This window comes from Engystomops pustulosus, chromosome 1 (assembly GCF_040894005.1).
Source record: "Engystomops pustulosus chromosome 1, aEngPut4.maternal, whole genome shotgun sequence".
Lineage (NCBI taxonomy): Eukaryota > Metazoa > Chordata > Amphibia > Anura > Leptodactylidae > Engystomops > Engystomops pustulosus.
The window spans coordinates 248,794,161-248,811,757 of record NC_092411.1 but is presented as its reverse complement, the minus strand read 5'-3'; the positions used below and the strand labels follow the sequence as shown (position 1 = coordinate 248,811,757).

Below are 17,597 nucleotides of genomic sequence, written 5' to 3'. Positions count from 1 at the left end.
AGAATAAAGAATCTGGAACCTTGGAGGTAGAAGCTTCACTTTTTATTCTTTTATCAAAATTTCGGGAATGTTGGACTTGCCTTTGGTTGTAGTTCCCTTAATACCACATCATTAAATATAATGGATTGGATTATGAATAAATTATTACATGTATTTATATATTTTGAGAAAGAATACCAGAGGAACAACTCAATGTAGAGTTATACACTCCATAATTGCTATTTTACGCAATCTGATGAGCGCTTTTCAGAATGACTATATTCATAGAAATGTATAAAATTGCACATGTAAGGCACGGTTCACACTACCCTTCAAACCTTACTAGAGATGAGCGAGCACTAAAATGCTCGAGTGCTCGTTATTCGAGACAAACTTTTCCTGATGCCCGAGTGCTTGTCTCGAATAACGAGCCCCATTGAAGTCAATGGGAGACTCAAGCATTTTTCAAAGGGACCATGGTTCGGGAATAAAATGTGTTATTTAATTGAAAAAGAATGTCTTCTCATAAGTTAGCAGATGTATGCAATCTATTCTTCACTGTTCTGCGCGTATATTATCTCCCGACAAGTTAGCAGATGTGAAGAACAGTGAAGAATAGAATAAAAACAGTGAACACAGGATCATTTAAGTGAAAAATGCACTCTCCGTGCTGCCCCGATGTCTCCGTGCTGCCCCGATATCTCTGTTCTGCCCGATATGTCTGTTCTGCCCGATGTCTCCGTGCTTCCCCAATGTCTCCGTTCTGCCCCGATGTCTCCGTTCTGCCCCGATGTCTCCGTTCTGCCCCGATGTCTCCGTGCTGCCCCGATGTCTCCGTGCTGCCCCGATGTCTCCGTTCTGCCCGATGTCTCCGTGCTGCTCCGATGTCTCCGTGCTGCCCCCATGTCTCCTTGCTGCCCCCATGTCTCCTTGCTGCCCCCATGTCTCCGTTCTGCCCCAGTGTCTCCGTGCTGCCCCAGTGTCTCCGTTCTGCCCGATGTCTCCGTGCTGCCCCGATGTCTCCGTGCTGCCCCGATGTCTCCGTTCTGCCCGATGTCTCCGTGCTGCCCCGGTGTCTCCGTGCTGCCCCGGTGTCTCCGTGCTGCCCCGGTGTCTCCGTGCTGCGCCGATGTCTCCCTTCTGCCCCGATGTCTCCCTTCTGCCCCGATGTCTCCTTTCTGCCCGATGTCTCCGTGCTGCCCCAGTGTCTCCGTGCTGCCCCAGTGTCTCCGTGCTGCCCCAGTGTCTCCGTTCTGCCCGATGTCTCCGTGCTGCCCCGATGTCTCCGTGCTGCCCCGATGTCTCCGTTCTGCCCGATGTCTCCGTGCTGCCCCGGTGTCTCCGTGCTGCCCCGGTGTCTCCGTGCTGCCCCGGTGTCTCCGTGCTGCCCCGGTGTCTCCGTGCTGCCCCGATGTCTCCGTGCTGCCCCGATGTCTCCGTGCTGCCCCGGTGTCTCCGTGCTGCCCCAATGTCTCCGTGCTGCACCAATGTCTCCGTGCTGCACCAATGTCTCCATGCTGCTGTTCCCCCGATGTCTTTGTGCTGCTGTTCCCCCGATGTGTCCGTGCTGCTGCTCCCCGGTGTCTCCGTGCTGCTGCTCCCCGGTGTCTCTGTGCTGCTCCCCGGTGTCTCTGTGCTGCTCCCCGGTGTCTCTGTGCTGCTGCTCCCCGGTGTCTCTGTGCTGCTCCGCGATGTCTCCATTCTGCTCACCGTGTTCTTCAATGTGTTCTTCACACATATATATATTGTTCTTCACATAGTATTTTGTTCGCACCGTTCCGCGCGTATCTTCCGACAAGTAAGCAGATGTGCCGAACATCTGTAATCTATTCTTCACTGTGTTCTTTCACTGTATTTTTCACTTAAATGATCCTGTGTTCACTGTTTTTATTCTATTCTTCATTGTTCTTCACTGTGTTTTTTTAATTAAATGCTCGATCTCGAGCAGGGGAAATACTCGTCCGAGCAACGAGCCGTTTCGAGTACCTTAATACTCGAACGAGCATCAAGCTCGGACGAGTATACTCGCTCATCTCTATTCCTTACATCTGTAAAGTAAAGAACAGACGTTTAACGTAACAAATAATAACCGCATTGACATAAATGTAAATTTGATGTCATCCGTTATGTTCCGATTAGACAGGGATACTTAATCCATGTGTTTTTTGATGGAAAAAATTAAAGGACTGCATAACTTTTCTTCCGTTTGGAAAAAAAACGTACGGATAATGAATCCCTGCCAAACTAACCATAACGGACGACATAAAATTTACATTTATGTCAATGGGGGTTCTTTACCTTTTTTAACGGAGGTCAGGAACAGAGATTTAAACGGTAGTGTGAACTCAGCCTAAGTGTGTTGAAGGTTACATGATCATTATTATGTAACAGAACTGCATGTCATAAACATAAGCTGTTCTCTAGCAGGACTAATCAGGATCTAGACCCCAATCATCTCTCTCATGTCGGACAAAGGCACCATTGTGCAGGATGAGCAATGTTATCTCCAAGACAGTGTAACAATCACTGGGAGACAAATCCAACACATTTTACATGGTTTTGTTTACACTGCTCCTAAACCTGTCGCGACAGACAAATTGCATTAAAGCTACTGTACTCCAATAGATTTTTACAATATAACAATAAATGTTATTTTACATACAGTATATTATTAACATATGTTTTAAAAAAATGGAATACAATACAATTTGTGAATGACAAATCTTGAATTAAATGAGGGTGATATTACATATACATATTTATGTCTAAAGGCAGTAACTTACAGCACAATATAGATAACTAAATTCTATGGTAATGTGAATCCTGCTTTTAATTATGCTAATGAGTCATACGATTTCTAGGGGGGGGGGGGCATTACAAAGCCCCTTCATGCTGCAAGTTCACAAGTTGTGACCCTGTAGGAGCACCCACCTCCTCCCCCCACCCTAACTGTGTGCTGAAACTTCCTCTACTGCCATTAGCTTACAGCAGGACGAGGGAGAGGGAGCACGGGGGAGAGTGAGACAGTGTAACAGCCTGTGAACCTTCAGCAGGAAGGGCTCTGGTAACACCCCTAGAGTCATTCTGGCTAATTTGCATTATCTTAAAATGTCATCTTAGAATGAAGGAGGCCATAAATAACAAATACAGGAGGTCCCCTACTTAAGGACACCCGACTTACAGACGACCCGTAGTTACAGACGGACCTCTCTGGCCACTGTGACCTCTGGTGAAGCTCTCTGGATGTTACTATAGTCCAGGACTGCAATGATCAGCTGTAAGGTGTCTGTAATGAAGTTTTATTGATAATGCTTGGTCCCAATACATAAAAAATTTTTAAAAATCCAATTGTCAATGGGACAAAATTATTTTTTGCCTGGATCTACAATTATAAAATATACGGTTTCGACTTATATACAAATTAAACTTAAGTACAAACCCAGGGACCCTATCTTGTACACAACCCGGGGACTGTCTGTATAAGATTACCACAGTCACAGTGCCTGGATCTATGAGATATACTTTAAATTACCTATATTAATAACAATGGTGGTTTACTACTCCTTTTTTCAATCCATTCCTGACTATGGCTGAGTGTGGCATCCATAAGGAAACATGGACCTACTAACTAAAATTCACTTAAATTGGGTAAGAATGCTTATGCCTTCTCCACCAGGAGAAAACAGGTGGAGTCTATGGCAAAAGATATAGGACCCTCTAGGTATATACGGGCGTCGGAGCACCGGCAGGGGAATTTTTGTGTGTAAGATGTATATCTATACATGGGAAAATATATTTATATAAATCCCAACAATGGCAATAGCAGGGTAAGTTACAATGGGTATGCAGTGCTCAGGGCATGTCACATTCTTTGTATTCTCATACCAGGGTCTATGTAAGGACCTGCATGGCATATATGTTGATTGCTCCAGTGGGATGTTGATGTCACACCCCGTAGCTGTTGTTAGTTCTTTAACATAAAGGACACTTATAATGCCACCATATATTATAGGTGTAGAGTGACCTTTTATACAGACTGTAGAACTATAATGCTATTTAATGGCTTAAATCATTAAAATACAAGTTCAAATGTACAAGTTTACTTAATAATAATAATTCTTTATATATATGGCGCTCACAGATTACACAGATCTTGCCAAATCGGTCCCTGTCCCTATGGGGCTCACAATCCAATCAACCTACCAGTATGTTTTGGAGTGTTTGTAAGTCATATTTTTGTGATATCCACATAGCATTAGTCCAATATGTGTAACCCTATGTAAAATGTTGCGTTGTAGGATATACATTTTGGATAATGACATCTTGCAGGGATATGGTGTGGCCCTTCTATTTGATTATTATGTAAACAATAGACAATATAATAGACCTCGGTTACCTGCTGTTTCCTATTTTGTGGTTCACATCTGGCAGGATGCTGAACACTGCCCCAAGCAGGCTGCAATGACAAACAGAATATCCAATAGTAAATTCAGTATAGAATCTAAAATTCTTTCTAGAATGTACGTTTTTTTGTTATGTGCATCATACTACAGCACAGCGCAAACACTTAGCAGCACTGGTTATGCTTTGTGTATCCTCTGTGTATGACAGATCTGTCATACCTGACATACTTTCAGCATTATAAGTCATAAAGGGCATTTTACATTGAGCAGTATGAAGTCACCAGGAAGTGGATAGTAGCTGTGTTCTATTTGCTCAAAGTTTGTACTGAGACCCTTGTGTTAAGAATTATTTACTACAGTAGCAGCTGCAGACATGTGGATAGATATGTATAATGTGTGAATGTGCTTTTTATAACCAGTTTTCCAGTGCATTGATATTTACAACCAATCTATAGGAAAGGACATCAATCTCAGATCAGTGAGGGGTCAGTATTTGACCTTCCTCAATCATTTGATTCCTGCGTCCTCCAGAGAACAGAGCAAGGTGGTCGAAAACCTGAGAACTGCAGCTCAGCTTCTGTTCAAATGTAAGGAAGCTGAGAATGATACCAAGTCAGGAGGTGATCAGTGAGGGTCAGACAGATGGCCCTCCCATTCACTGCCCATGAGAGTGGAACAGATAGCTGAGCACTGTGCTCAGCAATTCCCAGCATAGTACTGAATGGAGTTGCAGGAAGCATACTTGACCTGACACCCCACCCATTTGTAAGAACGGGAGCCCCATTCTATTGGTGTCTGGGGTTCCTGTTCTCATAATCAGTGGTTGTCCCATGAATCTCGCAAGTGGTGGTGGTGAGATTTCATGGACTGAACACTGTAGTAGGAGGGGACTCCAAGCATCATGATTATACATGATGCATGGAGTCCCTGCTTCCCCACTGATTTCCAGTGCTGAGCTGTCATTCTAATTAAAATTCAGTGCTGTGGTCAGTCCATGAAATCCTGCCACCTCATGGTCCAAGATTCATGGTCCGCAAACACTTAAATGTTTTAAGCCTTAGAAACAAAGCCCCCACCCCAATACACAGAGAACAGAGCTGTGCTTCCAGCTTTCTTCTTTGTGTTAGAGCTGCTGCTTGCTGATCAATCATAGTAGAGAAGTTGAAAAAAGATGTTGGAACAACAAGTCCAACCAATTAATTCTACTTTATACAGAGTTGTACAGAGTTTATCCACAAGAAGGCAAAAAAACCCGGCAATTTGCACAAAGTAGGGAAATATAAGGATCTGATCTGATATGGATTACCTCTATTATAGCTGATGCACTTTACATTAAACAACAGAACACATAATAAATGTAATCTGCTGGTGTATCCAGTGTCTATTCACACATCGGGGTCATGTTATATATTTCATTGTAATTTAGTTACAACCTCTGATGCATAGAGCTTGTGTATCCTGATACAAGCTCCTGGTGATCCTCCAGTCTAGTGCCCTGCATAAGGGCTGAGATCCCCGGCAGCTCCTGGCTGCAGTCAGTACCACTGCTTGCTGTCACACACAAGTTTGTTATTCACCCTGCGCTGTGTTGCAGTTTGTAAGGGGAGTGGCTGTGGGAAGGACTTGGTTGCATAGGGGGCGGGGCCTATACAACCTTGCAATGAATGTAATGCGCTGATTCCCAGACACTATAAACACATGCCAGGTACATAGTGAGCGCACAGCCGCCTGCGTTATTCCTCAGCACCGCATCTACGTGTGACCGCAGCTCTAACACCATGAACGGCTTCCCCTCCGACGACTCACACCGGGATAGCGGGGGAGAGGTGACCTCCCCGACAGCCGCCGCAGCCCCCCCGGTGGCTCTGGGACCCCTGAACGGGCAGCTGTGCTGTCTACGGGACGAGGGGGAGAGGTGCACCCGGCCTGCGGGCAATGCCAGCTTCAGCAAGAGGATCCAGAAGAGCATTTCCCAGAAGAAAGTCAAGATCGACCTGGACAAAACAGTAAGTGCCGCTCATTGTGTATGTTATGTGTGCCCATTGTATTACCCTGCACCTACCGTGTGCCCATTGTATTACCCTGCTGCTACTGGGTGCCCGCTGTATTACTGGGTGCCCGCTGGGTGTATGAGAAGAGTTTGGGATCAGTGCCTGACTACAGCCAGACATGAGGCCGGGAGTGGGGAGGAACAACAACAAACTAGTCATCCGCATTGCAAGAGGCTCCTCTCACTCTACATGTGTATACACAGAGTACAATACACACAGGGGGATATATGTATACACACACATAGGGGAGAAGTGACACTGCATGTATACACACACAGGAAATAAGACACTGTGTGTATACAGGAACAGAGGGGAGAAGACACTGCATGTATACACACACGGGGGACATATGTATACACACACATAGGGGAGAAGTGACACTGCATGTATACACACACATAGGAAATAAGACACTGTGTGTATACAGGAACAGAGGGGAGAAGACACTGCATGTATACACACACGGGGGACATATGTATACACACACATAGGGGAGAAGTGACACTGCATGTAAACACACACATAGGAAATAAGACACTGTGTGTATACAGGAACAGAGGGGAGAAGACACTGCATGTATACACACATAGGGGAGAAGACACTGCATGTATACACACATAGGGGAGAAGACACTGCATGTATACACACACAGGGGGGAGAAGACACTGCATGTATACAGGAACAGAGGGGAGAAGACACTGCATGTATATACGCACAGGGGGGAGAAGACACTGCATGTATATACGCACAGGGGGGAGAAGACACTGCATGTATATACGCACAGGGGGGAGAAGACACTGCATGTATATACGCACAGGGGGGAGAAGACACTGCATGTATATACGCACAGGGGGGAGAAGACACTGCATGTATATAGGCACAGGGGGGGAGAAGACACTGCGTGTATACACACGCACAGGGGGGGAGAAGACACTGCGTGTATACACGCATAGGGGGGAGAAGACACGGCGTGTATACAAGATATAGGAATGGGGTGGAGAGACAAGAGGAGACGGAGGGCTATGGTGTATTACCCTTGATAATGTGGATATCAATGTTGTGGTATTCCACTCACCTCTGAGAGTTGTGCATGAAGGGCACAACTCATTTTGATACATGTAACGATGCCATGTTGTAATTGTAAGAACTTTTTATTGTTTTATTGCCATTTATGGCTTAAATTAAAAAAAAAGTCTTTTTAAGGAAAAGTTTCCGAGTAAGTCGGCGCCTGTCTCATGTCCCAAAATTTGAGGAGAACATCAACGCACCCCATTCGGATGCTCTTGAATAATGCATGTATACAGGCACACTGCATGTTTATAGACTTGTGGAAACATATGGGAACACATACATTGCATGTATAGCCATAGAGAAATACACTGAGTATAAGCCCAATAGACGCAGTGGCTGGATACACACACTAGGACAGTGACGGCGAACCTTTTAGAGACTGAGTGCCCAAACTACAACAAAGACCCGCTTATTTATTGCAAAGTGCCATCACAGAAATTTAATTTGTGATTTATACTCCCTGCTCTGTCACAGTTTTCATTGATACTGGCACCCAGAGGAAACCAATAAAAGGAGAAAATAGTCCCAGGTAGCCCTGTCACTTTAAAATAGATCTGTGCACAGCAAGTCCTGGGATGTCTGGGACTGCAGGAAGATACCTGGAGTCATCTCTGGTGATGGCCTGGGTGCCCACAGAAAGGGCTCCGAGTGCCACCTCTGGCACCAGTGCCATAGGTTAGCCATCACTGCACTAGGACAAGCTCTCGCACTCTCCTATACGTATTTCTATGTATAAACATGCTGCATATTCCCAGTACTTGCACACCTACAGATACGGGCACCAGGCTGTCCAGACACTTGTGTTACTGCTTCCTGCCGGGGTATGTGCTATAGACGGGCGGTAGATACCAGTTGACAGGTCGGGGGGCTGCGGTACATGGTGTGTATGAGGGTTATACACGGAGTGACAGGTGACTGCAGTCTATTGTTCTCTGGGATCAGCCATCTCAGGCCGGGCTGTGCTGTGTACTGGAGGATTAGTACCAGGAAGTGTTCACTACATAATCTCTGCACTGTCACATGGGGCTGTGTGACTGCTGGGACTCCGCTACTATGGATCAGCGGGCAGCCGCACTGCATCCTGGGATTTGTAGTTCCATTGTGGAATTAGTTGTCTGACACTTTGATGCTGTTGCTCCAGATGAATACACTGTGATGTTCTCTGTATACTGGGCTAACAAATATGACATGGATCAGGACATCGGTACCGGTATTGTGTGTGGGGCTCACTGAGACTAGCACCCTACCCGAGGCATTAACCCTTTATACCTCTTTGCTAAATCACAACCTTCTATAGCGCAAAAAATAAATGCCCCCCCTTTGTTTCCCATGTCAATGATGAGCAAATAAAAGCAGCACACAGTATACTTCCAGTTTATAGTGACTGTCAGGGGGCTGGCTCAGGTTCTACATTAGGGATCCTCAGGTTACACCTCTGGGGGCCCAGAATTTCTTTGGTTGTTCTGCAGCAAGTCGTCCTGCCCTTTTGTGTATTTATAATGTGCTATTTATATAGGAAGATGATTACAGATTCTCTCTCCCAAATTATTTTGGTTCCATTGCTTTGTGTTGATTTAGGTTCTATGTTGACAAACAGCGATTCCCGCCAGGAGCTCCGGCTTTTATTTATGAACTGTTCTCCTAGTGAACGAAATACACATCCTTATGCCTGACATTATTGTTATTATTGTATTTATACCTACAATACTGCAGGATAGAAGATGGTTTTGGGGATTTGTCGTGATTGGTAAAACAGATTTTAGTGGAACATTATTATAATCTAAAACCCCAGCACTCGCAGATTGTACACATGTATAACATAATGGACTAAGAATCTATCTGCACAGTAAAACTCTCTGTGTAAGTAGTGGAATTGCTGCGTTACCCCAGCGTTAAATTTTGCAGCCAAAAACCATAGTATTAAGGCCAAATCTAGACCATTGTAACACACCCATGTTTGGAATTTATTGTATTGTAATAGTATTATGGTGCACACACAGTAATTACAGTAATTGGTGTTGGTAAGTGCTCCCCCTATGTGTTGGAAGTTCTGTAGGAGACGATACATTGTATCTAGGTAATGCTATAGGCTCATACACACAGTCTATTGCCCCCGAGGAAAAAAAAACTCAGGCCATGTCCTATTCTTGGCCGTGTTTGCAGCTCTGCCCTCCCATAGAAGTCTATCCAGCTAGGGTGCCTGGATCTGTGAGTAAGTATGATGGATTTTGATGGACAATTTCCTTTAAAGGATATCTACCACCAGGATGAAGGGTTGTAAACTAAACACACTGACATACTGGTGTGTGTCCCTCTGGCCGGATTCTCTTTTCTTTAAAGGTCATCTACCATCAGAATGAAGGACTGTATGCAAATGAGCCTGAGGGGCTCCATAGGTGTTAATGGATCCTGGAGCCCCACAGGCTCATTTGCACACAGTCTTTCATCCTAGTGGTCGATGTCCTTTAAGCTTCTTATGCCCTTGTTTTTAAGAATAAAAGGATTTAAAAATTATGGAGCTTAAACTATGGAGCCTGGAGCCCCTCAGGCTCTTTTGCATAATTTTAAAATCCTTTTTTTGTAAAAAAAATAAAATAAAATAAAAAACAGAGCATAAGAAGCTAAAAGAAGAGCAGATCCTGCCATAGGGGGCACACACTAGTACAGTGGTGGCGAACCTATGGCACGGGTGCCAGAGGTGGCACTCGGAGCCATTTCTGTGGGCACTCAGGTTCTCACCCCAGGACAGAGTTCACCAGACAGGAACTTTCCCAGGAAACTTAAGAGATGCTGCTCTCAGCGCTATTTTAAAGAAACACTCCATTGGCTGTTTGGAACTGCAAGAATAGTAAGAAGGTGTGGAAGCTGCATTATCTTTGGAGGTCATCCTGCTGGACCCTTAAATCTTCCTCTGGAGAAAAGCTACAATGAGAGTCTGAATTTTCCCTCCTTCTTTCAACTGTATTGGTGGCCTTAGGGGCTGATACGATTGAAATATGTGGAAGAACAAGTACAGGCAGTCCCCGGGTTACATACAAGATAGGGTCTGGAGGTTTGTTCTTAAGTTGAATTTGTATGTAAGTCGAAACTGTATATTTTATAATGGAAGTTCTAGACATTTTTTTTTCTTTTGCCCCAGTGACAATTGGAGTTTCAAAATTTTTGGTGTAATTGGACCAAGAATTATCAATAAAGCTTCATTACAGACACCTTACAGCTGATCATTGCTGTCTGGGACTATAGTAAAGCATCCAGAGAGCTTCACCAGAGGTCACAGTGGGCAGAGGGGTCCGTCTGTAACTATGGGTTGTCTGTAAGTCGGGTGTCCTTAAGTAGGGGACCGCCTGTAGTAATAAGTTACTGCTTAAAATTCCATGTTGGCACTTCACGATAAATAAGTGAATTTTAGTTGTTGCTTGGGCACTCGGTCTCTAAAAGGTTCGCCATCACTGCACTAGTATGTCAGTGTGCTTGGGTTACAAGTCTTTCATCCTGGTGCTAGATCTTTTAAATTAACCCAACCTGGAAAAAAAATTCTTAAAACCTCTTTACAGTAAAACCGTTTCTGATGTTGCCATTACTATTGATTTCCATTATGAAATGCCTGTATCATACATGTTGTGCTTTCTACTTGTAGGCAAGACATCTATACATTTGTGATTACCACAAGAACTTAATCCAGAGTGTGAGAAACAGACGGAAAAGAAAGGGTAGCGATGACGACGAGGCCGACTCCCCGGTTCACGACGCCGATACGCCAGAGGTACGACTTCTAACCATCGCGTAGTTACTTTGAATATGTTTTCAGTCTGTCCATTGCTTCTGGAAGGTTTCAGATGAAAGTCTTGTGTCACTTTTGTGTTGAGATCAAGTTAATGACTCTGCCCCATGGCCTTCAGCTTCTTTTTTGGACTGTGAAGAATTGGTCTTGTCTGTCTATGTAAAGACTCTGGCTGTTAGATGAAAACCTCTTTCTTGTAAGGAAAGCTTATGAAGAAAGTATCTGATAGTTTGACTTCTGAGGCTCTGCCTGTACAAAGGAGAGTCCAGAGAAGCTATTAAAATACATACGGTTTGTATGAAGACATCGGCCAGTGATAATTCTACCAGTTTTCCTTCTATATTCGGAATTATGATAAATACCTCTATTAAAGTTGACGTAGTGAAGACTTTCACAATAATTGGCTACAGGGTTTGGTGATCTTTTTATGTAGGTTACGTTTCCTAGATAACTCAATGCTTCTAGAATTGGACAAAGAATTTTATCATTTTCTATATATTTTTTTTTTCTCTTATAAGTGGACTTAGCTGCCCCCCCCCCCCCTTACCTGTTTAGGCAGAATATATAGTAGTGTAGCCCAGGGTGCGGCATGGGCTGTACAGTCTATGGGGGACATTTATCAGGCCTTGCACACCAGTTTTCTGTCATACGAGCCCTGAGATAAATGCAATGCATAGCAAACCGCCAGACATTGCAATTATTTTCTCCATGACACCGCCTCCACGCCAAGGGGGCGGGGCCAGCGCAGGTCAGCAATTCACACACAAAATAGCCCGAATGGTCGCTGGTATGAAAGACACATACATAGTTTCAGCCTCTTGGGTATCAAGGGGGGGGGGGTGTCACTGCCTCGTTAAATAGTGTTAATAATAATTAAGCTGATGATGAGACCGGAGCACATGTTGGGTCTCTAAAGCTGTATTTCAGAAAAGGAGAAAACAAAAAAGTCCAACTGGATAAATAATAAATCAAACCGCTTTGTACAAGTGTCTAGGGCAAAGGAAGCAGATTTCCTGTGTTTTGAAGGCTACTTTTAGTGTTCACTTTTAAGATAACATCCTAAGGGATAAAAACAGTCCTGATGATAACCTTGAATTTTCTGATGTTTTTTTCTTCTTTTTATTTTTTTCTTTATTGCTGGCTTTTTTCTGATAATCTCCCCCCCCCCCCCTTCTTTTTCCTAGGTGGACCTCTTTCAGTTGCAAGTAAACACATTGAGAAGATATAAGAGGCATTTCAAACTTCAAGCAAGGCCTGGTCTGAATAAAGCGCAGCTTGTTGAGGTAAGTTGTCTTAATGTAGATAACACCTCATTATGTTTTTATCAGAACTTTAAATAGGGCCTGTCACCCTCAAAAACGGCACTAGGAGCTACTTACTAGTTACTAAAACAAACGCAGCAGTGTTACAATGCTAGCATTATCGGAAACCTGCAATAATGCTAACAAACACCGCTGCGCTGTACACTGGAAGCGCCGGACTGCTCTCAAATCGGTCTGGCGTATTGATGAGAGGGCGGGTTTAGGGGTGGGGACTGCCAATTGCTGCACCTCTGGCCTATGGAGAGGGCTGGGCGGTCCGGGGAAGAGGCAGTGCCTCAGACCGTCCCCTCATGAATACGCCGGACAGCTTTGAGAGCGGTCCGGTGTATCCAGTGTACATCGCGGCATTGTTTGTTTCCGATAACACTAACATTGTAACACTGCTGCGTTTGTTTTAGCACTAGAGCTGCTTAGTTTTATGTCTACAAAGGTTGCAACTTCCTTTTATATCTAGCATTCTAATTCCACAGGAAGTAACGTTAAATCCGTAAAGGAAATCTACCATTAAAATGAAGCCTGATAAACCAGGGATCCATAGATCCAGGCACCGTGACTGTGGTAATCTTCTTAACTTTTTAAATTATGCTAATGAACCAGAAGTGCTATGGGGGCTTTACCCAGGTCCCTCCAGGCACATTAGCATAATTTAAAAAGTTGATTTTAGAAGAATGGAGACAATGAATAACAATTATAAGAAGATTACCACAGTCACGGTGCCTGAATCTGAGTAAGTGTCCCTGGTTTATCATGATGGATTTAAAATAAAATTCTGAGAAATATTAAGAGCTTAGCTGTAGAAATGATATAATAGTCACTGTTTGTTCAGCTAATATTAGTTTATTTTCCTTATGGTTAGTTCCCACAGGAGTAACTCTCAGCAGATTAGCTTCCACTGACATGTCTGCAGCAACACCTCATCCATGTGCTGCACAGAAAATAAAACCCCTATTTTTAAAGCTGCAGCAATTAATGCCATTTGGTTTTTCATGGGTACAACAAGTACCACAGAATTATATACCGTATAAGCCGACCCGAGTATAAGCCGAGACCCCTAATTTTACCACCGAAAACTGGGAAAACCTATTGACTCGAGTATAAGCCGAGGGTGTAGTAGCCAACCAGCCCCCATGTAGTATACAGCCAACCAGCCCCCATGTAGTATACAGCACAGCCCCCAGCAGTATACAGCACAGCCCCCAGCAGTATACAGCAGTCCCTGTACAGATAAAGAAATAAACTTAATACTCACCCTCCGTTGTCCCGATGTTCGTCGCGGCTCCCGGCGGCTTCTTCACTCTTCACTGGCCGGGAGATCGCGCTGGCCGTCGCACACTGTGATGCCGTGCTGTCGCCGCTGATGACGTCATCCGCGGCGACAGCGTCGCATCACAGTGTGCGACGGCCAGCGCGATCTCCCGGCCAGTGAAGAGTGAAGAAGCCGCCGGGAGCCGCGAGGAACATCGGGGACACCAGAGGGTGAGTATTAATGTATTTATTTTTATCACTGACTCGTGTATAAGGCGAGGTTTTTCAGCACATTTTTTGTGCTGAAAATCTCGGCTTATACACGAGTATATACGGTATATATAATTTTTTTTTTTTTGCTGCAGCAGAATTCAGTTAAACTTACCTAGAAATCAGACATTCAAGCTTATTATGGCTTCTAAAGTTAGATGGGTCAGGATTAGTCTCCAGATGAGGACTGCCCAGCTGATAGACAGCTGAAACTAATGGTAGTGTTATAGTAAATTCTGTACAAGAATCAGCGGCGTTACTGCTATTAAAGAAAACTAGGAATGTTATTTTTAGCTGGTGACAGGTTCCAATAACCTGTGCTATGTTGATTTTAAAAATGCCTTTTTCATTCTGAATACTGCAACTAGTTTATAAATCTAGTTCCCCTTACCTGCCTCCCTGCTACCAGCATAGGATGAGTCCCGATGGCAAGTGGGGCGGAGGTAGGAGTCTGTGTCTCAGTCTCCTCTCCTCCACACCCAAACAGCTCCCTCACCCCTCCCCACTTCCTGTCATGTGCATTGAACAGGCAGGGGAGGGAGATGGTGTGGAATAGAGGAAGAAAGCCTGAGGAGACACTAGCTGCTACCGGGGCTCACCACATTCTGCTGGCAGGGAGCCAGGTAACGTGAAATAAAGTTTTATAAAGTAGTGGCAGCATTCAGATAAACTTGCCACTGACATAGAACGTTTTGAAATGAGCATAGTATAGTATATTGGAACCTGTCACTAGTTAAAAATCACGTTCCTGGTGACCGGTTCACTTTCAATGCTGCCTATATTTGGTGTTTCAAGTTGCAAATCCTTATCTTTGTTTTATTATCTTACATTTGCTAAATATGTAATGTAGGTGACAAATATATACATATGCTTAGGAATATTCCTCAAACTAGTTATACGGATAAATTATTTCTAGCTGTGTGCAGGTTCCTTTGCTTACATATTTAATTTGCTGTGAATTTTAAAGGTTCTATCTTTTTTCATTTTACATAATCTTGAGAACCAGATACGCAGCTTGATGTTCTTCTTGTCCTTGTGAACAATTTACCTAGCAATCTGACAATATTGCAGCACACAATCTCAAAAACATATTGTTGATTGTTATCTCCGCAGATCATCGGCGGTCACTTCAGAACGCTCCCAGTGAATGAAAAGGACACTCTTACATATTTCATCTGCTCAGTCAAGAACGAAAAGAACAAATTGGATCACAAGTCTGACGGCGGTCTCCATTAGATGGAACTTATTTATGGACATTTGCAGCCTACACAAGCCTTGGGAAAGAAGGACATTTGTAAATAGTTCAATGTTATTTTAGTGATTTTTGTGGAAACGTTATTTGATGTAAATCGGAGATCTGTTTCCTGAACCTAATCTGTAGGGATATTTACTTTGTGCATGACATTGACTGACTAGTATGATCTGACAACATAATGGTTTGACACAGCAATAGTTCACAATCCTCCTTCTGGTTTCTGTCTTTCAAGTTTAAATTATAGTTAAAGTAAACCTACCACAAGGAATCTACTATCAAAAGTAAATCTGATGGTAGATTCCTCCTGTCTCTCTGCTTTAATCTGTAATTTAATAATTCTGGAGCCAAACCTAATTTGTTCATTTACATATTACTAAAATAAAGTTTTTTTATCTGAAGGGGCTACTGGGGCGTGTACTAGCCTGCCAGGGCACTGGGCGTCAAGGCTAGCACACGCCCCAGTAGCCTCTGCAGTTAATTTACATATTACTAAAGTAAAGTTTTTAACAAGTTATGTTCTAGGAGTATTAAATTACAGATTAGGGCAGAGGTAGGGAGGAGGAATCTACCATCAGATCTACTTCTGATAGTAGATCCCTCATGGTAGTTTTCCTTTAATAAAAAATATTAAATATAAGTAAATTGGAGACGTTGTAATTTAACAGATTGTTAAAGGAGTTCTATAGACTTCTATAATTATGGCTGAGATAACATGTATATTATGATCTGATCATAAACATTTGTTTCATAGGGGGCCCATTCCCCTGCTCACAGCCGGGCTCAATGTGTTTGCACTCCTATACATATTTGTATAGCTATATTTGATCTGTTCTTTAAATAAAACCTTTACAAACATATATATCCAAATAAAAGAGGGATTATAAGGAACGAAACCTCAAAGTTGGATCCTGCAGTCCTACTTCTCTCCATCCTCTACCTCATATTTTGAAGGTATTAAAGGGTTAGGAACAGATATAAAGAAGTATGACTGCAGAAACAGACTACGCAGCATGGAGACACATGGCTATGAATAGAAGCTGGGAATACACAAATGATTTTTGGGCTGAATTTACACGACCGTTGGGGGGCGTATATACGGTCGGTAATGGGCACACGGCGCGGTATAATGCTGCACACGTGCGGCACCGTACCGTTCTGTGCCCGGGAAAAGATAGGGTATGTTTTATCTTTTCCCATAATACGGCACCAAGCGCCATATATCTGTATGGATAGGGGTGGGGGCGTTAGCGCTCACCCCCTCCTCCTCTCTTGTGCGCCGCCGTATTCCCGCTGTGCTACTGTATGGCGGGCAAACGTTTGTGTAAATTTGCCCTTACACTAATATGAACAGTTGCTTCTTTTTTCTTTTTTTGATACATCCAAACAATACAAAACTTTATAAATATATTGGCAATCAATATTGTAGTCTTTTTAAAACCTGTTGTCCATGAGTGAGTTTGGTCTGGCAAATGTGTAACATCCTATTGTGGGATTTACTGGGAAACCCTAGAATTGCTACACTAATCAGACCTATAGTTTGCAGGCTATAGCACAATCCTACGCCAGGCAGGACCTTGTGTAGGACTGTACTCCGGCACAGTCACCTGCTTGGTGGCATGAGCCTCCTGTTGTATCTGAAGGATGGGGACTTCATCCATGTTCAGTTCAACATTTCTAGGTTTGGTACGTCTCACAGGTGCACAGAGCAAGTCTAACAGACCTGATTCTCCCTGGCATCAGGCTTGGGCTCGCCATCCATAGGCAAATGGTTGAACAACCATTAAATGTAGGATTGTCTGCTGAACACATTTTTTTTTTTTCTTCTTTTTGTAGATGCAGCAATTGCTCGTTTTAGTTCATATCGATCACCGATCATTCTTTGAACATTATTTCAAGTCGCATTAGTTTTTCTAGCAGTCTATTATTATGTCAACTTTTCTGTTTAGAGCACCTTTAGAGATTAGACCTAGTAATGGATTATATCCAGTAAATCTGTGCATATAATGCTATACAGAGTATGACTTGACACCGTTGTATGGAAAGCATCTCTAACCCCTGCTGTTGCTTTATTACAAAATATAACTGCAAAAAAAAAATTATAAAAATTTGTAGTTTTTGTAATTTTTTTTTTGTTAATTACAATTTATTTCTGTAGTAGGATATGGTACAGAGGTAATTGTATTACCATACACCTTCTACCAGGGAAACCAATCCCATACA

At 43.4% G+C, this 17,597-nt stretch overlaps 1 protein-coding gene across 1 annotated transcript; it reads left to right on the top strand.

Annotated features, from left to right (window-relative positions):
- The first annotated feature begins 6,008 nt into the window (after nucleotides 1–6,008).
- On the top strand, nucleotides 6,009–17,296 carry SAP30 (Sin3A associated protein 30). The gene is made up of 4 exons (XM_072123827.1): nucleotides 6,009–6,388; nucleotides 11,142–11,267; nucleotides 12,470–12,568; nucleotides 15,236–17,296. The coding sequence occupies exons 1-4, from the start codon at nucleotides 6,161–6,163 to the stop codon at nucleotides 15,356–15,358; spliced, it is 576 nt and encodes a 191-aa protein (XP_071979928.1). The 5' UTR covers nucleotides 6,009–6,160; the 3' UTR covers nucleotides 15,359–17,296.
- The last annotated feature ends 301 nt before the right edge of the window (nucleotides 17,297–17,597 follow it).

What these genes read in the sequence shown, in the direction of transcription:
- SAP30 (XM_072123827.1), top strand. Translation starts at nt 6,161, where the DNA reads ATGAACGGCTTCCCCTCCGACGACTCACACCGGGATAGCGGGGGAGAG. An exon ending in AGATCGACCTGGACAAAACA is followed by an intron (nt 6,389 to 11,141) that starts GTAAGTGCCGCT and finishes TTCTACTTGTAG; the next exon opens with GCAAGACATCTATACATTTG. An exon ending in ACGACGCCGATACGCCAGAG is followed by an intron (nt 11,268 to 12,469) that starts GTACGACTTCTA and finishes TCTTTTTCCTAG; the next exon opens with GTGGACCTCTTTCAGTTGCA.